The 25,780-nt window shown below is 38.6% G+C and overlaps 2 protein-coding genes and 1 long non-coding RNA gene across 8 annotated transcripts in view; 2 read left to right on the top strand and 1 right to left on the bottom strand.

Moving 5' to 3' along the window:
- The first annotated feature begins 2,972 nt into the window (after nucleotides 1-2,972).
- LOC120457075 lies at nucleotides 2,973-6,993 on the top strand. 2 transcript variants are annotated; one of them, XR_005616909.2, is made up of 3 exons: nucleotides 2,973-3,829; nucleotides 6,174-6,501; nucleotides 6,621-6,993. It is a non-coding gene; the product is annotated as an uncharacterized LOC120457075 (long non-coding RNA). The 2 variants fall into 2 exon arrangements; XR_005616908.1 differs by lacking the exon at nucleotides 2,973-3,829 and adding an exon at nucleotides 5,281-5,312.
- Nucleotides 6,994-7,474: 481 nt separating this feature from the next.
- On the bottom strand, nucleotides 7,475-9,938 carry LOC120457147. Of its 2 annotated transcripts, none has more exons than XM_039644419.2 (2): nucleotides 9,349-9,938; nucleotides 7,475-8,300 (listed from the first exon to the last, which is right to left on the bottom strand). In XM_039644419.2, exons 1-2 carry the CDS (start codon nucleotides 9,739-9,741, stop codon nucleotides 7,689-7,691), a joined length of 1,005 nt encoding a protein of 334 aa, XP_039500353.1. In that variant the 5' UTR covers nucleotides 9,742-9,938; the 3' UTR covers nucleotides 7,475-7,688. The 2 variants fall into 2 exon arrangements, with proteins under 2 accessions (XP_039500353.1, XP_039500352.1); XM_039644418.1 differs by lacking the exon at nucleotides 9,349-9,938 and adding an exon at nucleotides 8,498-9,087.
- A 2,176-nt stretch (nucleotides 9,939-12,114) lies between these two features.
- The window catches only part of LOC120457137, a 60,655-nt gene continuing 46,989 nt past the window's right edge, over nucleotides 12,115-25,780 (top strand). Inside the window, exons 1-2 of one of the 4 annotated variants that reach the window (XM_039644381.2) lie at nucleotides 12,115-12,299; nucleotides 24,103-24,845. In XM_039644381.2, the coding sequence (XP_039500315.1) occupies nucleotides 24,329-24,845 (517 nt within the window). In that variant the 5' untranslated portion in view covers nucleotides 12,115-12,299; nucleotides 24,103-24,328. Of the gene's footprint in view, nucleotides 12,300-23,834; nucleotides 24,847-25,780 lie in introns of all 4 variants that reach the window. The other 3 variants (XM_039644380.2, XM_039644379.2, XM_039644382.2) reach the window with 3 other exon arrangements.

Here is a 25,780-nt window from a genome sequence, read left to right as displayed (position 1 = left end):
TGTTACAAGCGCGAATGCCGATCGCAGTCGATCTTTCTACACGTTTTCATTATAATTTTACTGTCGACCTCTCGCTCCCACCCGCACACCCGCTGCCATGTCCCTCACGCCGTCGGCTACAGGCCCCATTCTTTAATATCAATTTGCAATATTTTCTAAAATGGTCTGTAGGTTACATTCTTCAACATGAACTATAACTAATGAAAAACTCTAACAATGTAAAGTGTTGTTAAAATCCTACCATATATTGTATGTAAGTACTTGCGGACAATAGATTAGGGTTCGGTTTTGCGATGCCTGACTGTGCCCATTTGGCGAGGCAACTCTTTCAACTTGTTGCTAAAAATATGCAAGACAGTAAAAGGAAACCGGTTCCCCGTCCCGTACACTCGCACATGTACGTACTGTATATGTATGTGGATATGGCTATATATATAACTGGTTGTTGCTGTGTCGGCCGAGCCACTGACCGTAGGCATGGATGCGAAGGGGGTGGGGTGGGGCAGTGGGGTGGGCTGGGGAGTGCGGTGGAACTGGAACTGTGACTTGATTATTCAGTCGGCCCAAGAAGCAAACCGATCCGTCCACACACCACAGACAAAAACCAGAGTAAAATGGGAAAAACAACAGAGAGGGGCGACCGACCGCATGCAAAACACACCAACACGTAATACAAGATCGTAAAGCGGTTTCTATATGGCTGGATTGGTGCGACGGCGAGAGGGGGTAAGTGGGGGGCTTCGAGTGGGGGCTGAGGATGGGGCAGCATCGATTACGCGCGCAAAACCGGCAAGCCGATGGAACTGTGGGCACCGCACTAAAGGTCACATGAAAATAATACACATATAAAAATTGATTTTAAGAGACTAACAAAAAAAATTTAATTGTTCACAAATTTTCTATCACATTCTATAAACTACTAAAAACACATTTGTAACTTAGCTGGTGTTCACTGTACCTGTTTGTTGCTGTAACCGTCGTTTGTTGTTCTAGTTGTCGTCTTTATTGTTGTTTTTGTTGTCACCGCTACTTTGCGCTTATTCGGCTTCTCCTCTTCCTCTCTCTGCCCTACCACACCCCCCTTTCTTTCTCTTTTTCTTTATTTATTTCATTTCTTCTCTTCCCCGCGCTTTTCTGTTCTCTCTCTCTTGCAATGTCACCCTCCAGAAGAGCCAGTTGTAGATTCAGGTTAGGTTTATTGCTCTCCCGTCTCTTACTCCTTCGGAATTCTTACCCCTCCACGCCCCTTCGCAGTCATCTTGGTTGATATGGCTTAACTGTGAATTGGCCGCGCGGCGAACAAAGATCACATCAACTTAAATTGTGGGCGAAATTGGGAGGGGGAATAGAGAGAGAGGGAGAGAGAGAGATAGTTTAAAACGGGAGGTGGGACAAGTGATAAGCCGAAAAATAAAAACCCGCGCGCGATAATAAAAAATCTAAATAAAAACACATCAACAAAAATTAACAACAACTCTCGAAACGAACTGACATGTGTATTTAAGTGGGGGATCTGTTGGAGGGGGGGGTGGGGGGCTATAAATAGGAAATGGCCGCAGGGAGGGGGGCATGGCAACTTTCATAGCAAATGATCGCAGCCACTGCGATTGGGGGAATATACAGTCGTGAGATTCCACCTTATCTACCATACGTCTATTTGAGTGCGTGTACTTCTATGGAACCTGGCACCGAATGCAAACATAATTTATTTATTTATTGGAGCCCACTTTGGGGCCTTCAATTGGACCCTTTAATTTTGCAAACGATTCATTTAAATTCAATAACTCAAATAATAATAATTTAAAGCCTCTCCTTTAGAATTTAAAGCAGATGAATCCGAACCCCAATAAATTGCTTACGTTATTTCGACTTTGCCATGAGAACATAAAATTGAAGGGTTTTTGTTTGGGGATGAAAGACATGACAGTTTCGCAGAATGACGTCAAACACTCCGTTGGAAAGTATCCTCCCCTCTTTTTTTTTGCTTACTTGAGACCTTGAACTTATCAATTCCAGGCAAACAGATATCAAACAATGGAGAAATCTGCTATCCATTTGGCGTCAGATATTGCTGGGAATGCTGTTTTCTTCTAATGTTATTAAATAATTGAGAATTACATATACATATGTACATATGTATATATGTATATTTACACATATTCATATGTTTAAAACGAACTCACATCATTATTATAGAGGATTAGGATATCCTAAACTCCTATCTACTGATGCATATTGGACTGCTTACTTAAAGTTGAAAACTAAACCAAGAAACATGCCTTACCTAAATCACTCACGTTACTCTGACACTCCCGTGTGGTCACGAACCCAAAATAGAAGATGAAGGGCGGTCATTGGGGATACGTTGGATGCCATGGGATGGTATCCATCCAGATTCACAGAGCGCAGTCGAAAGGAATAATTGGCAGGTAAAATGAAGAAACAAAAAAAAATAGAAAAAAAGTTTTAGCACGTGGTGCACCCCGCTGATGTTCGCTGAATCTTAAGCGGATTATGAGACGTTAACCCCCTCTAACTTCACCCCCCGTCCCCTACTGCCACCCCTCACGTTGATTGACCCGTTTTTAGCCCCAGCTACCTTATAAACTCGATAAAAAACAAGCCCCCCCACCAACATTTTTTTGCCACAGGTCTCCGAATTTTTTTTCGATGTCCAGCTTCGGGTTACGCCAGAATCCTACGCCGTAAGCCCCGCCCCGCCCACCTCTTCCCTGCCATTGCCCCTTCACCACTCCAGAAACCGAAACCCGAAAGCAAACCCAAACCCCCAAGAATTTCGCAGTCCACGCTGCGTATGCTTTTATTTTATTTCGCTTTTCATATTATTATTCTTGTTATTCTTATTTCCAGACCCTTGCTGGCAAGCTAGTTGCACTGTGACAAAAAGTATAGTTATTGCTATGCGCAATTATTTTGCACGGGTAATTTGTATTTTCAGATATCAAAACTAAAGTTTATAATGTAATTGTTAGTTTTATGGATTATTTTTGTAGGTTTATATTACAAGTCATTTTTTTCTTTCTGTGTGCCGTTTGCTTTATTTATTTCTACGCTTTCGTTTGGTTTTTCGTTTCGCATGTTGCCCTCTCTGTCGCACGCTTTTGACTCACGACTCAGTGTCCCTCTTCATCATCATCTTCTTCTTCTTGTTACTCTTCGCATGCGTGAGTGCTTGTGTGTGTGTGTGCTTAAGTTGAATGTGCCGGTTTGTTCTGTTGACTTGTTGTTGCTGTTTTTGTCGTTGACGTTGGTCGTGTCATGTTAATTTGTGAGCTCTGCCTCTCTCGCTCTCTCCTTCCCCTTTTACGTCTGCGCTAGTTATTTGGTATGCTGTCGTGCTTCTTCTTGCTCTTCCATTTCTGCTTCATCTTCGCATTCAAAAACATGCATACATACATACATGCATACTTACATACGTACAGACAACTACGCAAACAACATCAAGACAATGCGCAGTAGATAACAAATAGCCTTCTCCCGCTCACCGTAGCCTCTTCTCCCTTCCGCTCAGTCATACAAATGTATATATATGCACATATATAAATTACGTGAGTCTGTTTGTATCTATGGCAACACAGCGTGAGATATATAAGATGTACATATATATGTATGTTTGTATGCAATGGATGTATGTGGAATGTGTGTGTGTGCGGAGCTTATGCAGACAGCTGCTTTGTGTGTCAAATTGTAGCGAAAAAAATTGTGTTTTTTTGTGTACCAACGCGAAGAGGAAGAGATCGAGAGTTGCTGATAGAGTGGGACGTGGTGCAGAAGAGAAGACCGCGCAAGAAGAAGAGGCAACCAAGCGGTAAACGGAGACCCAGTAGCGAAATTGGCAAGCCACCTGATTATTAGTTTATGAAATTCGCAAAATATGAAATGCATTTTTTATACAAAGCAAATATGTAGTTACAAGCATCGCCATATAATCTTTCCAAAATTAAAGTAGTAATATTACCGTATTTTGGAATTGAGCTATTTATAAACGTGTATTTTTTAAAATTTAAATTACAGAACTTATCAAATTGAACACAGGGGTACCTGTTCTTTTTTTCGCAACCCCCTCTTGCTCTTTGCTCTCTCTTCTTGTGAACCAGTTACTGTTGCACAGTGGAGTAATGTTTAAATAAAAGCACGCTGTAGCTTGCTACGATAATCATTAATAAATTTATAATTAAAATAACCAATTACGAGAATATGATTATTTATCACTCTACCTAAATTTAATAATTAATACTAAATTAATAAATTTGATATTTAACATAGATACATTCGTGATATGTGCCAGATGTCCCACTGTGCGATGTTGCCGTGCGGAGCTGCGCAAAAACAACACAGGGCACTCTCTGACGCACTGGCCCTCTCACTTTACCGCCTCACTCGCCATCTGGCCGTCTCACTCACGCGTGCGACATTGCCTACTGTTTGTTTTTGTGTCTGCCGGCGTCCCTCTCTGGCGACTGCGCGTTTACGGCGCCGCGTTGCCAAACTTCACTCGGCTCCGCTGTGTGAGTGCGACTATGTGTGTGTTTTATATCAGAAATTTCCATTTAATTTTTTTATTTAGGTTTCCTTTTTTGCAACGCTTGCGTACCTGTGTGTCTCTGTGTGTTTTTATTGGTATATAATTTGTGTGTGTGTGTATGTTAGTTACATATTCAGCTGCTGTTCCCAAGCTTTTTTCTTGCAACTTTTTTTTTGTACTTTGTTGTGTTTGTGTGTTTTGGTTTCTACGTCACACCTTTTTCGGGCAAACGAAAAGGGAGAGAGAAAGGGAAAGAGGGAGACAGCGAGAGAGAGAGAGAGAGAGAGAAAGAGAGAGTAAATTACTGCATAGGCCTGCGAAAAATTGGCAGCAAAATCTCAGACGAGGGTTTTATTTTATTTCATTTATTTATCCCCATTTTTCGTCGACTTTTTCGCATAGCCACAGGTGTCGTTGCGCAGCCGACGACGACGCCAGCAGAGGCCCGGCTGACTGACTGTGACTGTCAATCCGTCAGGTTCAGCAACTACAACAACAACACGAAACTTAAATAAACAGCATCAAAAATTTTACGCAAAAAAAAACTTTGCACCTTTGTGCAAATTATTTTGTCGTCAAAAAGTTAACCTCAAAATTCAGCCTCTGCCGGCGTAGCCGTCGACTGCGCCTGTTGAACGTGACTCACAGGCCCAAAACTTCAATTGCCCTTTTGCGCTCATAACTTTAGGCAGAATACACAACCCAAATACAAATATAAACCAAATGTATAATTAATTATATTAGAGAGCACTTGCTACATATGTATGTATGTACCTGCATGTATGAATTTAAATAGCACATATGTATGTACATATCTACAAAGCACAGAATGAAAACTAAGAAACGTTTCTTTGCATTTATTTTGGCTCTAAAAATAATAAATCTCATTTAATTGTTGGTCAATTCATTTATTATTGGTCTCTTGTTAATAACGAATCACATTACATAAATAACTAATAAATATAAACTAATATAGTACAAGTACTTATGTATGTACATATGTACTCTTATGTATGTACATATAATTCTGAAGAGCTTCGCTTGATGAAAAAGTGATGTGAACTTAATGTTTTTTTTTTTTTTTTCATATTTGTGTTATTTGCTTATATGTATGTAGTTTGTGTGTGCGTGTGTGCACTCGAACAAACTTTGCTCCCTACACTTGACCTTGTTTTGCCATTTTCATTTTGTGCCACAAACACACACACTCACACACACACGCAGAGATGGGGATGGATTAATGCGGTTGACTACGACCGAAAACTGTTTGCCGGTGGTGAAGGTTGACGAAGGGGTGCGGTGAGGAAGGTGATGGTTAGCTGGCGGGGCGACGGGGGCAGGAAGCAGAATGTCAAAACCAAAGACGCTAAGAAAGGCAAATGGCGACACACACACACACACATGAACAAACACACGCATACACACAAGCACGCAGAGGACATCAAAACTTTGAAACATGCGAATTTTCCAGAAACTACAAGTTTCATTTTCTATGCACTTGTCAAAAAATCGATGTCCCTCAACATTATCGTATTAAAGCATGAATAATGATCATAAAATGAATGAATAAAATAAATGATTAATACAAAATAAATAATAATTAATATAAAAAGTGTTTATATTGCAGTGCAAAACTTGTATTTCTAAACAAACGCACACGCTTTTCTTTGCGTGCATGCGGAATGGAAGGATAAAGGAGGCGACATAACTGGGGGACAGTAATTTGGCAAAATGTTTTTTGTTATTTTTCCCGGGACGGCTAAATGCCGGCTACAACAACAACAACAACAACGGTAACGACATCAAAAACGAAATGCCCAAAAATAAGAGGAAAGAAATAGGAGAAAAGAAAAAAAGATCCAGAAAAGAAACCCCAACGGCATAGTGGCTACACAGCGCAAAAAGTTGTCGAATTTCATAATTCTTAATAAAACTACTAATAATACATCCTATATGTAAGTAATTTGAAGAAAATGTTCTTTTAATCTATTTTTATTTTAGAAAGTCATTTTTGGCAATTGAAAGACTATTATTAGTTTGATATATTATGCACATAATAATATTATTGTTGCAGCCACCAATTTTCTTTGCCTGTGTAGCGATAATAGAGCAATGAGTGAAAGGGCAAGACGGTGCGAGCGGGTGCGATAGATTGCGAGAAAGAGAGGAACGGCAGTATAACGGCAATGGCAATGCCAACAAATTAAAGTTACTAAAGCAAAGAAAACGCCAAAAAAAGGAAAGAAAGAAAGACACGAGTGAGGGCAATAAGAAGGAGTGAAGATGGAAGAGAGAACCCGACGAAGCGACGAGGCAATGAATGCTGAAATAAAAGAATCGCAGAGAGCAGCGCAGCAGCAAAAAATCAGCAGAAGGAGAAGGAGGATAAGGAAGAGATGAAGACGAAGAAGTGGAAGAAAGAAGGCAGGCTGAAAAACAAGATGTGCTGGTCGCTGGATGGGATGGGGAAGGGGGTGCAGGGGGAAGGGGAAAGGGATCCGCATGCAGAACCACTCACTCAAATTTAAAATGAATAAAAACCGGTTCCTTTATTTGCTTTCTTCCTTTTTGTTTTGCCCTTTCCTTCCACTTCCCCTTACCTTTTGCAACGCATTTTCGCTTTTAGCCGTTTGCTTTACATTTGCCATTTTTGAATTTTTTGTACATATTTCTTTTTTTTTTTGCGATGCGTTGCAGGCGGTTCTTTCTCATTTTCCGCTTTAACTACGCAATCTTTAAGCTATTTTGGATTCTTCTGCTTTAATTAATTAATACATTTATTTGTGTTACTCACGCAATGTTTATTATTGCTATCATATTTTTTTTTATTTATTAATTTATCAATCAAAACAATCTTTTATTTTAGGCAAAATTTAGGTAAATCATTTTGTAAAACCGTAACGCCAAATAAAAGTAGTTCAATGAATATATTGTTCATAATAGGTTTATTTGGTAATAATTACAACATCTGCAAGTGCTTAATTGAAAAAAAAAGGGTTTAGGCTTTCAATAATGCAACCTATGTATGTAAGCAATGTAAATTAGGATGTGAACATGCGAATCGCATCGAATAGAACTGTGTATGTACAGTGTAATGTGGGCCCATTCAATGTTCCTCCGAAGATATTACGCATAGTATTACCTATTTTTGACCCAGTATAAATTGCGCCTCGAACGAAAGGCGATTCATACGGCCGTAGACCAGCACCTCGCTGATGATCCGTTCGGCGTAGAGCCGTTGATCCGGTCGCATATGCCGGAAGTGGGTGGCCATTCGTTTTCCGATAAGCTCGCACTCGTGCTCGCTCTCGCTATCGAGCTCTCTGTCTCGCTCCCTCGTCCTCTCTCTATCCCCCATCTCCCTATCTCTATCTCTTTCCCTATCCCTATCTCTATCTCTATTTGGAGTCTCCTCGTTTCTGCGCTTTCTCGCCGTTTCGCCGTATACGCTGTCATTGCTGCTGCGTCTTCGCCGGATACGGATACGTCTTCCGGATTTATCCAAAGCCAGCGATTCGGCGTTAAGTCGCAGGTGCGAAGAGCCCGTCTGATAGGCGTTGTTTTTGATGCTGCCCGCCAATGAAATGTCCCCCCGATAATCATCCACATGGTGCTCCACTACGGGGCCCAGGTTTTCCGTATCCGGTTCGTGATCTGGCTCCGCTTCCGGCTCCACATCGCCATCGACCTCTCCAGTATCCAGACGCAGCACATCCTCTTCGTTCTGAAACGTCTCCGAAATCATATCGACGTCCTGAAATTGTTTGTAAACGGCGTATATTAGATGATTTCGATGTAATAGTGGATGTAATAGTTAATGTAATTTTTAATATAATACTTGATGTAATAGTGGATGTATTACTTGATGTAACATAATGTATCTACCTATGAAACAGATCTATTTCCCCTGCATAACCTCGCTACAAAGTTCACCCATATATCATCACTCACTTCGGCGTCCAACGGATGCACCTGCTCGTTATCGTTATCGTTATCGTTATCCACTCCATTTTCCCGCTGCTGCATGAAGCACAGTGACTCCTCCGATTCCGCTAGGTGTGCTTCGAATGCCACCGATATATTTGCCTCATGCTGCAGCACCTTCAAGTCCCGATCCTGCTCGGCGGCCACCGAGTGCTCCAGTTGCAGTTCACCCGTTTCCAGTTCGTAGAGAAAATCGAGCTCTTTGAAATACCATAGCGATGGCGTATATGTGTTATCGCTATCCAGCACCTTTCTCAATTCGCGCCGATACGAGGTACGAAAATTGTTAATTTTTCTCTTCAGTGTATGGATATTCGCATGGCTATCGGACCTACGCAACAGTGCCAATAATCGCCCATAAGATTCGACCTTGAGGCTGCGATCGCGATACAGTTTACTGCGCACCAGCCACAATTCGGGCATCGAGCGGTACATGTGGAGGAACTCCTTCCAAAACTCGATGGCCGTGTGTGTGTGCGACATGTCAGATGTCCGACGACCGACTGTGGATTATACGGCAAATTGGTCGTACGACCAAGCGTTTCATTTCTCTTACGACCGACGTCAAACCGCGTCCAACGCGTTTCAAACAGATTCGATTCTATTCCCTGCACTTACATACATACCATTAACATACCATTATATCACATTATACATATGTACAAATGTATCTATGTAAGCATGCTTTATAAGAAGCAAGCACAAAGTTATTTGCTATATATTTGTAAATAACCTAACATTTTAACATTATCCTTCTTCCAATCAAATTCCCCTTTGAAAGTACCCCTAGTAGTGTCCTCATTATGGTCGTAACTCACCTGGATGCTGGCCTCATCGAGACTGTCGTCCAGGCTCTCCGATTTCACCCTGACCGGCGACTGGATGTTGAGCACCGGCTTGAGGAAGGCCATCAGATGGAACCACCAGAGACGCGGCTGATAGCCACTTTCGGAGGCCTGCACCTTCTTGATTTCGCGACGATAGCAGCAGCGCAGCGAGTTTATCTTACGCTTCACATCCTGCACGGTGCAGCCGCCGTTGACGCGTCGCAGGATCTTCAGTAGCTCCTGGTAGCCGGGCTCCTTTTTCTGCTTCGATAGGTAGTCGGGAGTGCTGCTGTCCCACAGGGCGGTGAAGTGCTGATAGCAGCTGATGAACTCCTCCATGATTTCGGGCTCATCGTACAGGTTTGTGGCGCCCACGTGGGACATTTTCCGTTTGTTCGTTTGTCAATGCCTCCTTTGCTTTTGCTTTTGCTTTCGCGTTTGTTTTCGCACCTCTTTTCACGCTCGTCGTCGACGGTCTGACGCTGAATGATAGCGTATGACATTGCGGGCTATTGGTACTGTTATGTGGTATGTACAACATTTTTGTCGGTATGATGTTGCTATTTTCTTTTGTTTATTCCGCTCGTCGGCTGTTTGATGCGGCATGTCATGCAAGTGCAACGTGTGCGAGCGGCCTTTTTGATGTCGCCGCTCTATTATTATTTTTTATTCTGTTATTTATGTGTATGTTTGTTATAAAATGTCGCTGTTGCAGCATTTGCTTGTTGTTTTATATTTCGTTTCTTTTTTTTTTTGTTTCTGTTTTTGCTCTTGCGGCTTCAAGCGAGCGCGGCGTTGCCAGTTTTCAGTTCGCTTCGAACATGTTGCGACGTTGCCGGTTTTGTGTGCGCTGCTGCTCGCACTGAAAGGCGGCAACGTCGCGCGCCTAGCGAAATCCGTCTACCGCCGGCCGGTTGCAAACAACAACCATAACTGAAATAACAGCAGCAACAACAACAACAGCAGCAAGAATAACAGCAACAACAAAGACGTCGAATGGGGCAGGTAGAAAATGGGGAGGATGAAGAAGAAGAAGAATAGTGTAAGAAGCGGAAGGAAAGAGGGCTAAAAGAAGAAGAAGAGGACTAACAGAGGAAGAGGGCTAATAATAACAAAGCAAAGCAACAAAAGCAAAGCGGAAATATTAATAGCAACAAATCTTAAGCGCAAATGTACTCAAAATGTTCATACTTATTTTTGCGCGATTTACAATTTTTACAATTCAACTTAAAGCTAAAACATAAATAAAGTATTTAGTTGCTTAAGTTAAATTCAATAAAATCACGTTTCATATGTTTAATGTTTTATATGTATTTAAGTTTGTTATTTAAAGTAGTCGAATTTGTGCCATAAATTAATTCTAATCAATAAAAAATAGAAAATGTATAAGTTGTTCACATTTAGATACATATTTTATTTTTTGGATTTTAATAGGTTACTTTCATTACTACAGTGCAGTGTAGTTAGCATTAATTAATTAAAATTAACAAAATTAGAGCGGAAAATGGAAAATCGGTTTGATGTGTGGCAGCGAACTTGCAACCAAATTGAGCGATTGCATGTAAATCACAAATCACAAATCGCAAATCGCACGTGTGTTCTACTCAATTTTTTTCCGCTTAGGCTGGCCGTTGCCCTCTTACCGCCCACCGCCCCCCTCCCCCTTATTTCCCACAACCCCTCTCCCTCGTGACCCCGCGTAACCCCGCCCGCTTTTCCGACCGCCTGCGCTCAGCGAATTTCACTTTCACTGCAAATTGGCAAGTGACAAAAAAGGCACAAAAACGGAAAAACGCAAAAACAAAAGCAACAACAAGAAAAGGAAAACAGTGGAAAAACAAAACACATGGACGCAGACGTTTGAAAATTTTCCAGGGGGCGGAAGGGAGGGGGGGGTGATTTGAGAGGGGAGGGACTAAGTACGAAAGAACAAAAATCAAATCATTGAAAAATGCGCACTTCTTATCAACTTATCAAACGCAATAATTATAAATTAATTTAAAGTAAATTCAATCCAGCAAAAGAGTCATTTACTAACTTACATATGTATGTTGTTATGCATTAACTTAGACATTTAACTTATCAGTTAAGTTGATTTTATAAATCTTATAACTTAAATGATTAACTAAAGTATCTTTTACCTTGTTTTTAGTGGCAGATACTGCATGATTAAACTTGTTTCGAGTGCTTTAAATATACATTAAATTCATATAAAACATTGATTAGCATTCTCAACCTGACCGGCAGAGTGGCCAATAATTTGGGACGTCACTGTGCGCTGGCTCGACGTTCGAAACGGCTCGAAGTTCGAAACAGCTTAAAACGGTTCGAAACGGCTCGAAGCGGTTCGAAACGACTCGTAGCGGTTGCGAACGGTTCGCTGCTCGACGTCGCACCGTTTCGCCTAACGGCGCACAGCATTGCCAGGCAACATTGCACGCTGTCCCTCTCTTACTCACTCTCTTGCTCTCTCACTCTCTCTCGCTCGCTGGGCAAAGATCATTTTAATAGTGCACTTTTGGCAAAAAAAAAAAATTCCAACATTTTCCACTCCGCTTATTATTCATTTTCCTATTTCCATTCAACATTGCAACGTATCCCGTACGTACATACATACATACATATTTATATATAAACAGACTTTCGAACTGGGGCGACTGTGCCAACCGCGAAAACGAAAGACGAAAAACGGTGGCAACATCTGCCGCGGTTGCGGTTCGCTCTGCAGACGTCGCTGCCGACGGCGCTGCCCCGCTAGTCGTCGGCGCTGCGTTGCCGTTTGCCGTTGACGGTGTCGTTTGCCCGTTTTCGATGTCGTTGTTCAATGGCTAAAAACTCGGGTGTTTGGTGCGCCCAGAGCATGTGAAAAATTGACGACGTTTGCGCCAGATAACATATACGTTGCGAATTTATTTATAACAAATTCACGAAAATTAACCGAGGTAAATGTGCAGCGCAATGCGTGCGAAAAAGTAACAAAATAAATGCCATATTCTTATATATATGCGTATACATATATATATAGCAATATATGTGTTTGTGTGGAAAAAAAAATTATTCGTGCGGTTTTCTCTATGCATACGTGTGTGCCTGTGTGTGTGTGTACGTGTCTGTGTGTGTGTGGCTCTATGTGGGTGTGTGTGCGTGCCAGCCAAAGATAATGCGAAAAAGAATATATTGCATTAAGCTGTAAAGTTGCCATAAAATGCAATCGAAAAGAAAAGGGAAAATTAAAGAAAAAAAAAGAAGAAATATTGCGTCGCGATTTTTTTTTTCTCGCTCCTTCTCCCACCGCTTCTCGCCACCGTTTCGCTTGCTCTCTCGCTCGCTCTCTCGCATTAAAGTGGAAAAATTTCTAAACGTGTTTGTGTGCGTGTGTTCTAATTTTTTGTTGTTTAATACATTTTAACAAAAAGTCAATAAAGCAAAAGTCGCACACACACACGCACGCCCGCACGCACACACATACACGCAACACCAAAAGCAACGAATAAAAAAAATGAAATGCGAAAAAAAAAACAATTTTTTTGGGCCCGACAACGCCCTGTGCTAAAAAGAAAAATAAATGAAAATAAAATGAAATATCAAATTATAAAATAATGGTTATTTGCTTAATAGAAAAATAAATATATACATAAATATATGAAATTTATATGTGGCATACAAAGTTAACAATTTTTTTTTTATAGTTACGTTACTGAAAATGCGCAAGAAAATTGATAGAAGTTACGCTATCGCGTTATTTGTGCCGCTTTTCCAAGGAAAAGCAAATGAAATGCAAAAATATGCAATTGCATATTAATAAATTAAAGAAAAGTTGAGGGAGAAAAACTGATTTTCATGGATTTTCACGGATTTTCCCATCGCGGATTTAGCCAACTGTCTACGTCCATCGGGTAAGCATAACTAATTATTTAATTACTCAATTACCGTTAGTTTCTATTAGTGAAATTAGCAAACACAAACTATGCATTTTATTTACGTTTTGCGAAGCTTTATTTTTTAACGTGTTAAAGTTATTACATATTTATTACATATGTACTACAGCTAAATTAGTAACATGGTCTATTGTTTAAAAATTGTGTTAATGTTAGTTTGTTGCAACGCTTTAAAAAAGTAATAACATATTTTAGTGTGCTCGTTTCTATAAATTAAACAATATAACATTCTATAATAAATAGAAGATATAATAACACAGATATAATAAAGTAAAGACAATACAAATTGGTTACAAATAATGAAATACAGCTCATTTCTAGGCAGATGATAAGATATAAGATTATATATGATATGATAGTTTGTATTTGTACAATGCGTTTAGCTCAAACAAATCGTTTTCTAAATGAGGCAGTTCTATGGGATGTACATATGTATGTATTTTAAAACTGAATTAGAACTTCTTGTGTTTAAAAAACAAGAAGTAACCCCGAAATTTCTCGTTTCAACTGGTTTTGCGAACATCATCATCTTCATCTTCATCCCCCTTAGAAACCGAAATCGAAATGGGTTTTCATAAAGGTTTTTGGTTTCTGGTTCTTCAACTTGGTTTGAATAAGTTTTTGAAATTCCGATTGACATGTGTTTTTTCATTTCGTCTTCTTCTTCGTTTCTCTAAACGTGTGGCGCCAAAAATTCAAGTATTTTCCCTTCTTTTTCCCCCTTTTTGTGGTTATATTTTTTTTTTTTTTTGGCTCCAACGCCTTATATGCGGCATATATCTCCATACATTTGTAGTTTCAGCTATTTATAACTTTCAGGGCTTCGCCTTTGGAGCAGCTTCTATACATTTATTCGAATATTTCATTAGCATTTCAATTATGCAAATATGACTTGTGTTCTTTATGTCTGTTTCACTAATTTCTTTTCTCCCGTTAAAATTGATGTAAAAATATATGTATAATATATATATATATATATATTCTTGGCTTTCTGTTATTTTACATATGATTGTGTTTCATATAGGTAGAATTTGAATTTCTTGTTAAACCGGTTATTATTATTATATTTTTTTGTTTAGCTTCGTTCACCGCATTTTATTTGTTGCCACACACAAAATATAACAACATATACACATACCAAAGTATACAACATTTTGAGAGTTTTAAACAAATGTGTTTTTAAACAGAAAACGCAGTTCAATGAAGTAAATGTTTAAAGTGAGGTTTAAAAAAGAAACTTAAATGCAATTTTCTTATTTTACATTTTCAAGACGGGTAATTTTTAGCACCAACTGTATGTTTGTATATCTTGTGGATTTTCTTGTTGTCTTGCCGTTTTCATGTTCATTTAAATGCAATCGCAATCCGCATATTGATTTTTCCTCCTTCAGAAAGAAACACAACAATGAAAACGGGGGATAAAAAAAACAGAGTTGATAAATAAAAAAAAAAAAAAAACGACAAAAGAAATGCGCAACACACACGAAAAATATATATACATAAAAAAAAATATATATATATATATTCACGTACCAATGAAGTTTGGCAACCTTGCTTTTATTTTACGGATGACAAGAGAAGATGAAAGGAGAAAACAGAATCGCAGAGAACACGAAATTACCGTTCTTGTGTTTAGGCACTCGCTTTAACCCCCTGATGGCCAATATTTTCTAAGGTTAAAGCTGCAAAAAACATGTGCTTGAAAAGAATCAAAAAGTTACCAGACTTTCAAATGTTTGTTGTACTATTAAAATGTATAATTTATTTTAATATTTGCTTTGTCACATGGCGAATAATCAGTGGCGCAGTAAAATGTGCATTCAAATCAATTTTAATTAAATATCAATTCAATCCATAGAATCAAGAATGTTGTTTCCAAGTGGAAAAAAATGCAACTGGAAATGCGAAATAAAGAAGAGAAAAGGAAGAAGAAAGTGACGAATGAAAACTGTCACTTGGCATTTTAATGGAATTTTTGTGTTTGCCAGCGGCAAAAACCATAAAGCACAAATATGCAACATTAACAAAAAAAAATGTGTAAAAGAGATTAAAACAAAGGAATGAAAAAGACACACAAAACGAAACAGAGCACAGCGCAAAAGTCAAAGTTTATATCAATAATTTGTATTTCTTTTTTTTTTTTGTTCCCCCAAAGCAAAAGTAGATCATTCCTCCTTCGCGTATGCACACATCTATACATACGTACATATATACATATGTACATTTATTTTATATTTGTTGTTCTATTTACTTTTTCATTCGCCCGAAATGCGCGCAAAATGCTCATAATTCCATTCGGCAAACTTTGAACATGTGAAAGTAATTTAAAAGCAAATTCTTTGCTCTTGTTCTTATCTCGCCAGTTTCTTATCTGCCCTTCTTCGCTATGACCCCCCCCCCCCCCCCCCCCCACCAATTCGTCTCCCCCACACCATTCGTCGCCCCTGTTTCACGTTTCCCTCTTCCCTCTTCTGCTTGCGCTTTAGCCGCTCTTTCGCACTATCTCCCCACCGCTCCTCGAATGTTCTTGAACCTGAAAGAAGCGCAGAAACGGCAAGAAGTGGGAAGGAGAAGACGGTGAAGAAGAAGAAGGAGAACGACCAGAAACTGGAAAGCTTCAGAAGAATTACTGCAGATTCTCCTGCTGATTCATCTATCGTTGTGTGTTCCAAAGTCTTTTGGCTCGTCTAGTTGTTACATATATTTAATTTAAATAGAATTCCTAAATGACAAACACATGAAAGCATATTGAAGAATCTTCAATGATTTGTCTGCAGATCTTTTACGAAGAAATTACTAAGAAAAGCTTTTCGATTTGTATATTTTCTGCACCTTTAACAGTTTAGAAGATATTATCTCCGCTCTGTGAAGACTAAACAAAAACAATATTAAATTGCATTCAAAATATCTAGTCAGCGAAATATCAGCCCTTTTGCGATTATTTTAAGAATTTGGAATTCTGCGCAGATTTGTTTTCGCAAAACTACAAAAGTGCAGAAACCACATGTGCCGCATATGCGGTTAATATTGCAATATTTATTATTATTTTTGCGTTGCACTATTTGTTATTATTTTTGCGTTGCACTATTTAAAATTGCAACTTGCGTGTCTTTTTTTTTTGGGTGTGCAGATATTTGCGTGTTTTTGCGAAAAAAGGAGCATACATACATATATAAAAACGAAAAAAAAAAAAATGCAACCTACGGTGGAAACTTTGAGGTGAAAAACACGTTTTCCCGGGCCAAAAACAACAAGCACAGTAGTAACTGATAAAGCACACGCACGCCACAAAAACAACATACACATTGGCGGGAAAATAGAAATATGTACAGCCGAGGGTGAAAATCTAGTCGTTATTACTGATATTTTAAAAAATAATTGAAATTTTAAATGCACGACGTTTTTGAAAATTTATTTACATTTTAAAGTGCTGATTTTAAACTTTGAAAATGCATCATATCATATTTCATGATCACCCTCATGTTCCTACATATATAGTTAAAAACAACGGGACATATTTTTGCTGCCCGCACTGTGTCTTAATACGCCCCCATATAAAATGACCAAGAATAAAAAGCCAGGCGCACTAAATTAAAGCTCGAAACGAAACGAAAAATCAATACTTTACTTTGGCCAAAACACCGAAAAGTGGAAAGGGAAATGGAAGATTGGGGGGTGTTGGTGGTTGCTGTTGCTGAGGGGGAGGGATGTGGTGGCAGGAGGATAAGAAGAAGAGGGCAGGCCTAGGGGCAGCGACGCAGACTGCAACGCCGGCAGCGGCGCTTATCTGAAATAAATTGCTTTCGGCCTACTAGTGATTTTTTTTGGTTGTCTATTTTGCTCGCTTTATTTTCTGTCTGTATACCAATAGGTATTTTTAATGTAACCTATTATTTAAATTATGCATAGAATTGAAATATAAGCGAAATTGCATATAAAATATCTATAAATATCTATCCATTAGAAATTCTCAGAAATGTCCGCATGTCACAAATTTAAAGTTTCCTACGATGTGATAATTTTCTTTGAAAAATATCCTTATGATTAATAACATTTCCTTTTCATTGCCTTAAATTTTTGGCAGAGAGAGAGTCGAGAGAGCGTCGGCTGTGCAGCCGAGGCAGTTGGCTCTCTGCTGGCGTAGGCGATGGTTTTTGTGATGTTTTTCAGTAGCGATGAATTGTGGAACTGCAGTATGTATTCATGTGGCTGCAAGTGTGTGTGTGCTTTTCCACCCACACATCTGCATGAATAAAACAGCCAAAAGCATGCGTAAGTGCATGTGTGTGTGTGTGCTCCACAATTATTATTATTATTATTATTATACCGCTCTCCCTCTTGCCGCTGCGCACCTCCGCCACTCCTTACCCCCAGGCCCACACTCTTAATATGGGTTTTTTATTTTATATTTCTTTTTTTTTTTTTTTCTTTCTTTTGTACGTGTTTCACCTTGCGCGCCGTTTTTATTGCTGTTGTTTTTGTTGCTGCTGCGTTTTACTCGTTAGACCCGTTTCTACCTACCCCACGCCTCCCCTTTCAAACCCCACCTTTTCAACCTCTTTATCGTGCTCTCTTCGCCACGCCTCTCTCCCCGTAGGTCTATCATTTTTCATACATGCACACACACACACAAACACGAGCATGCACACACACACACAAACACGAGCATGCACACGCACACTGAGTCGCTTTTGTTGCTGCACTTTGTGGGAGCCCAAATGCGCTGTTGCCGCATTTCATTTGGATGAATTAAGCTATTTTCAGAGGAAGCCAAAATAAAAGCCAACAAATTTCGGGAGCTAGCACACGAATAAATCTTTAATTTATTGTATTCACATCTCTGAGAATATTAAACAAAATCGTTTATTTGCATATTTTGCTGTTAGCTTAGCTGTTTGTTATTATTTCATATTTATGAAAACTAAAGAAGATTCGATTTAAGAAAAAAATAATTCCTAAAAGGCAAAGGAACATCAAAAGCAAAATGTAACCATTTACAACATTTTCATGGTTATATGTATGTACATAAATATATACATATATGTACATATTATGTGTATCTATATGAATAATTGATTGTTTTTAATATTCTGCCGTGCATAGTGCAGTTAAAAATGCTGTTACTTTAATGCAAACGCTGTTAACGGAAATCCCGTAAAACTATATAATTCATTTGCCTACTTGATCCTCATTGCTGAATTACCCAATTGTTTAAATGATGTCCGCAAAAAAGTGAACCTATAAACGCGTGACCCCAGTATTTTGTATCTGCATACATGTAACAGATGTACAGACATACACTTACATAAATATGTAAGTGTGTACATACTTTCAATTCAATTCCAACGTGTGTTTATGGCAAATATTTAACTTTTTCCTTTCTGCTGCATATTATTGTGCATTGCATTTGCGTGAACTTTTAAATTGTCGAAAGAGCGCAGAAAATGCAGAAAATAGCCCAAAAAGTAAAGCCAATAAAAACAATTTGTTGTTGTTGGCTGGGTGGTGTGGTTGATGTGTGGGGGTGGGGGGTTAAAAAGTACAAGAATAAAAGCAGCCAACAAAAACAACTTGGCATGAGAGCATCGCCCTATCTCGTTCTCACTCTATTTCTCTTTGCCTATCTATCTCTTTTGCTCTCGCTCTTTCTTGCGGGCAATTTTGGTTCTCTGGGGAATCGTTGTATTTGTATTGGTAGTCGTGTCGTTTTGTCGTCGTCGCTTTGTCGCGTCGTCCGTCGTTTAGTCGCTTGGTCGCTTTGTTGTCCGATTCGTTTTATGACGTTGCGAGTTTTATGTCTGCGCGTGAGTGTGTGTGTTTGTGTGTGTTGTGTGCGGCACTCAGTTGCCAACGGCTCTGCCTTGCACTTGTTGTTGCTGTTGCGTCACCCGCACTCTTTTACCCACACACACAACGTTCCTGCGCACGATGTCTCTTTATACCGACCCTTCTCAATTCCACCTACCCCTGCCATCATCATCGCTTCACATCCACACTTCCTCTTTCCATTCCATTCGCAATGCCGCCTACTGTTTGCTTTGGCATAGCACACACATACATACGCATGTATGCACAGCGGTGTGCGCAATAATAGCACCTGTGTAATTGCTGTTATTTCATTTTGATCAAATTGCCGTATTCTAATAATATACATGTGTATTTGATTTACCTATGCGTATTTAAACATGTGTATAGCGTCAAATGCACAGAAAATCCGAAAAAAGTAGCGTGATAATAGAAATTATTTTTGATATGATAAAAAACGTTATAAAAATAACATTGATATGCTATAATACTAAAGAACTTCTATAAAACTCAAAATGATAAGCTTAATTTCGAAATAAAGGCGTGAGATGCAGGAATTGACAAATAGCACGTAACTTAATTGCAAATCCGCCCCAAAATGACTTGCACATTTTTGTGGCCTAACATGGTGGGCGCCATTGTGCGTTTCGCGTTTGTATTTATGTATGTATATATGTATGTTCTCTGTTTTTGCTCAACCTCAGCACAGCAGTGGCCTCTTCCCTCCTTACACCGTCTCTCCTTGTCCCATCCCTTGTTTCCCTTTCATCCTTTTGTCCCTGTTCCCCCCCTTTTGGCCTGTCTTCTGTGCTCCATTACTGCTTTCTTTATTTGCTATCGCTCTCTCGCTCTGTCTTCCGCTTGACTTGTGCGCAGATCCCCCCCGTGTTGCTATCTCGCTTGCGCGCAGTGGCACTCCGTCGCTCCAGTGCCTTATCTGCCTCTCCCTCTCGCTCGCTCTCAAACATGTGCCTCGGCATCGTTTTCGTCTTCTTCTTCAAGTTGGTTTCTTCTGTGTACTGTGTGCACTCGATACAACGAGCCCTCGAAAAGCGATATTATGAAACTTGAATATATAGGACTTAATAATATAATTCGCTAGTATCGCTAAAATAAATTCGTATACATATCTGAACAGAATTATTGTAAATCTTATTAATAAAATATTGAAATCAGCATTTCATGGTCTTGCTATTGGAGTACCTACTGTGGTTTCTTTTGTATGCTATTATTATTATTATTATTATAATTCTGCTCTGCTGGCTTTTTCTTGTTTCTCTTTTTTGGGTTTTTTTTCTGCTTTTATGTTTCTGTTTTTCCTAGTTTCATTTATTTTTGTTCGTATAGTTTTAAGCTTCTTTTTTTTTCTCGCACATACATATATACATGTATATTTCCGTCGTCTGCTGTTGTGTGTGTTGTTATTTTTATTAATTTGTTTGCGCTGGGGCTGTTTTTTGCTTTTGTGCTTCTCTGCTTTTTGCTTTTTGCCATGCTGCTCGTGAAATTCGGCAACAGCGCTGCTTTAATCTTACGCGTGCTTAAGTTTTTTTCTCCCCTTACCCTTCCTTCCCCATCACTTTGTTCTTTTTTCTCGACCTGTGAAGTTTGGCAACTTTGCTTTCGTCTGCTTGGCTGGGTTTTTTTTTTCCTACGCTCTTTGTTGTTTCACGTTTTTTGCTTCTATTTCACTTTATACTTTACTGGAATTTCGTGCTTAATTTTCACATCTTAAATTCGAATTCAATTTTCGTAGTGTGAATTTAATTTACTATATGTATTCGTATATTTGTCTGTTTGCATTTCTCGCATTCTCCGCTTTGTTTTCTTTATTTGCTGCCGTGCAGTTTAATTGCTTTCATTAAAAGCAAACACAGTTGCAAAATTGCAAAACTAACAAAATAAAGCAGAAAAGTTGATGGATAGGGTGCTTTAGGATAGCGGGAAGGGTGTGTAGGGGGGGAAAGAATATAAAAACGCCGACTGCGACGCTGGCAGCGTCAGAGGCAGAACAGAAAAACATGTGGCCAGAAATATTGGAGAGTTTTTCATGGCAACGTTGCCAAACTTCAGCACCCATGATTTTCTACCAGGGCAGCTGTCTTCCTCTGTTTTTCCTACACATTTACCAACATACACACATCCATATATCTCCTTTTGTATATGTACATAGCCGTCTATGTACATATGTATTTGTTTGTCGATCTGCCCGTGTGCATGTGTTTGTGTGCTATCGAATGATAGATGAGTGGGCGAAAAATTATTGATGAGTTCTGCTTTTAAAGTGCTTCAGTTCCATCGGGTGTTGAAATAAATTCAGCATGTAAGGCAAACAAAAAAAAGTTTGCAGGGCGCGGGGAATGGGTAAAAGTTGTATAATTCAAGTGCAGCTTAACCATGCAGTCGCAATTCATGAAATTTCAATTTTTCCATTAGGGAAAATGCGAAACGGTGAAAATATGTATGCAAGCTAATCCATGAGAACTTTATGTTTGCCAAATGCTATTTACATATTTATAGTACACATTTAATTTTCCATATCAATGAAGTACTTTTGCATTAAAGTTATTGTTACGGGAACATGATCTGTTAACTTTTGTTTCAGAGTAATAAGATATAAGTATTTATATATGTATATATATGTAATATATATGTAATATATATCATGTACATACATATCTGTGTAAAATGTATTGCATTTCTCATATGAATGCTGCACAGTATTATTTACAAACCAATTTGGCAAAACCAATCGTAAACCATTAATGAGCAAATTCCGGATATTAATTAAATTTCGGTTTCCATTTTACGAAAATATATTATGTGTTGAATCATTTTGCTTGGCTTTCAAGCAAAGTCAGTGAATATGAATTGAATCATTAAATGCTTTTTATCTCAAACAAATAATGCGAATTTAATGAACAGTGGTTTAGTAATCATCAAAAATACTTGCTTGACAATGGAGAAGATTATTAAAAATGACCTTTAGATTTCCCATCTTTAATTATATCTTTAAATAAGATATATGATGTATCAAACGCACTAACAGAGAGGTGCAACATTTGTTTTGTTTATTTTATAATGTTTGTAATATGTTTAAACATAAAACAAATTAATTTTTTAATAAAAAAAAATTTAATTCATTTAATTTAATAACATGGGTTTTTCATTAGAAAAAAGCTGAAAAAAACTAGAAATATAGCGAAAACCCCGATTGAAAAAATCAGATTACATTTTTTTTTTTTCTCGATTTTTTGATAAAAAATAATCCGTTTTTTTTCGATATCAGTGAAAATATTTGTCCAAAAGTGGAATGCCATACCTCGTTGAATTCGTAACAAAATTCCCTATCGATCAATGTACATATATTGAAATGCTAATTTATTGCCATTTTTCGCAAATTTTGATGATGTTACCCCTTATCGAAAATGCAAAAATTTGTCAATTTTTTTTTTCCAAAATCGAAAAAGTAGGGACAAACATAGTTAGCTATGTTTATTAGCAGCACAAAACAGTCTTTTGGCCAAGTTATGGCAAAAACGCCGATTGAAAATATGTACATATGGATATTATACAGAATAGACAATTTCCCGTTCGTGTTGCTAGCTAGTTTCGAATCAAAACTTGTGAATCTTGGCAGCGATCTTGGTGATTTAAAAATCGATATAATCGATCGATAACTCAATCAGGTGCAATCGCTGCCCTTTGAAGTACTCCCTAACTAACAGTACTTTTGCTTCCCATTGCCGTTTAAGTGCCCAAACTAGAAGACTTTGGGTCGTAAATGTTAATATATGTACCAATATAGCAATACCTTAAGCTCCCCGGGTCGATAACAAAAGTTGCGATGGCTGTGGCAATTCAATGACAGAAATAATCGCAGACGCGATAATGCGCTCTGCACTTCAAACCGGTCGCAAATTTTTTTTTTTTTTTTTTTTTTTTTTGATTTGGTGGGGTGTTTTTGGGAGCGTGTCATGGCGGGGGAACATTATCTGCTGGAATATTTATGGCCGTTATCGATTTTCTAATCATTTTACCTGCTATGCCTGCTATCGTTATTCTTTTTTTTTTTTTTTTTTTCCTTTTGTTAACTTGTTTGTTTGTGTGTTGATATTTTGCAACTAATCAGAGTGTGTTTCTCTTTCTTTCGTTTTTTGCAGGTCGAAATGGACGGACGGGACGGATTGGATGGATGATAAAATAGAAGTAAACTTCTTTTGTTTATGCCTCCTATTTTTTTTCGGTGTGTGTCGTCTTGTGCTAGAGAGAGAGATAAAGCGAGCTCTGAGCGAGCAAGATGGCAAGCGAGCTGGAAAAAAAAGAAGTGTGCAAAGCTGTTAATTAATGGAAAAATTCGTTTCGTTTTCGTTGTCGTGTTTTTTGGCTCGGTTCGTTTGGAGGATTAACAAAAAATGAATAATCATATTATAAAATCCAAGCTTATTTTTTATATATATGCCATACACACGCACACATCTACATATATCGGAATTGCCGAGATTTACTTTTTTAAAAGTGTTAAATTGCCAAATGCCAAACACAATTATTTTTTTCGCATTTTTGTTGTATGATTTGCCAAAGTGATGTGAATGCAAATAACAAATAAAACAAAATAAAAATATATAATAAAAAAAAATTAAATGAAATACAAAAAAATTATGCAAAATGATGAAATGATAAATAAATGAAATGGAAAATAATATTTAGTGCCAACATCCTTTTTTCTTACAGAGCGCAGTGTGTGTGTAAATATATGAGATAAAAAAGAATAAATCAAGAGAAAAAAGAAAAATCTCTACATATATATCCAATCAATTGATTTACAGTGCAAAGAAAAAGTGCAGCCAAAATAAATATATATAATATATAAATGAAAAATAGAATGCAATCGCATTAAGGCAACTGTTGCAGTTGCCCAGTTGCAGCAACAACAGCAACTTACACAAAGTTAAGTTAGTTAAACTTGAAGAGAAAAGTTACCAAATTACACAAATTTCAGAAATTACAGAAAAAATAGTGTTAGCTTTAAAGCGAAATTTTTTTGTGGGGCACTTCCGAGAGAATGTCGCAGTGCAATAATGTTGCAACTGTCGGCAGCAGCAACAAAAGTAATAATAACAAATACAACAACTGCAGCAACACATTAACAACAACAACAACCACTAGCAAATCAATCAATTCTGCGGCCAACAACAAGTGTTTAAGCCAAAAGAGTTCGGCATGAAATGGAAGCAGCTATACGCTCCACTTCAGTGCAGGTCGGTGCTCCGCCGCCCACAAACAACAACAACAACAGCAGCAGTAACAGCAGCAGCAGCAACAACAACACTAGCAACACTAATAACAACAACAATAGCAGCAGCAGCAGCAGCAGCCACAACAGCAGCAACAACAACACACCAAACGGTGCGCAGCAGCAACAACACCATCAGCAGCAGCAGCAGCAGCATCATCATCAGCAGCAACGTGTTGTTGCCAGCAGCAACCAGCAACAACAGCAGCAGCTGCAGCAGCAGCAGCAGCAGCAACAACATCAGCAGCAGCAGCAGCAGCAGCATGATAATGTACCAACGTCCCATCATTTGCATCAATCATCTATCAGCATTTCTAATCAGCAAAATAAAGCGACGCAACAGCAACAGCAGCAGCAGCAACACCAAAAGCAGCAACAACAACAGCAACAGGCTTCCAACATGTCCGCGTATCAGCAACGCCTGCCATCAAATGCAGCATCCATTCACAGGTGAGTGTGACAAAGTTGGCCACAAAAAACTCGGCCAAAGGGGCGGTTCGAAAGGGGGGAGGGGGAGGGGGAGTTGGAGTGAAGAAGAAGCATCCTAATGCAAAGGCAGGCAGCGGCAATCAAACGCAACCATTTCCTCAACGCGGTAAATTTCCGCCGCAAAGCTCATTTCCTGTCTGCTGTCTTTTCCAGCCTATTGGCAGCCAGTTTTCCACTTTCCCCACTTTTCCACTCACCTTCAGTGGGACGTACTGGGTGGCATGAGTCATACTTTTCCCGTAATGTACAACTGTAAAGCACGAAACAATGTAAAAGTTCTACTGAAAAGTGCATCACATAGTGACGAAACGCACTTATACAAATGACACTGGGCTCTCTCTGATTTCAAGAAGGAATTTATGGAATCTTTCTGATTTCATGAACGAATTTTTCCTAGTTTATATATTTGGTTGAATGTCAAATCATTCGTCACTAGTTTGTTTTGCATCTCCTTCAGAGGTGGTTTTTATTTGATTTTTCATCTCCTTCAGAGTTCTTTTTATTGGATTTTTCATCTCCTTGTTGTTTATATTTGATTTATATAGTTTCCGCTTGGTTGCCAATGGCGCAAATCTGCTTAAAATGCCATTTCCGCTGTGAGTTTAAACTATAAACTAAACTTACTGAATCAGAAAAGCAAAAGCTTCAAGTTCGCCGATGTATTGCATTTCCCAGCCGGGCATTATTAGTTTCCATCAAGCAATTATAAGTGCTAACTTCCTGTGACACAAAGTAGTTTTCTATCTATCAATTAGTTAGCTTCCTTTGGAAAATTGAGTAAATAAGTTCCTTTATTATTTTCATGGGTGGAAAATGGAGTAAATGGGTTCTTGTTAATGGGAAATTATTAATACTAGTTTACTTCGACTCAATATTTCCTGCCCTAGAACACCAA

Source organism: Drosophila santomea, chromosome X (genome assembly GCF_016746245.2).
Source record: "Drosophila santomea strain STO CAGO 1482 chromosome X, Prin_Dsan_1.1, whole genome shotgun sequence".
Lineage (NCBI taxonomy): Eukaryota > Metazoa > Arthropoda > Insecta > Diptera > Drosophilidae > Drosophila > Drosophila santomea.
The sequence above is the reverse complement of the archived record's forward strand: the minus strand, read 5'-3'. Positions and strand labels throughout refer to the sequence as shown.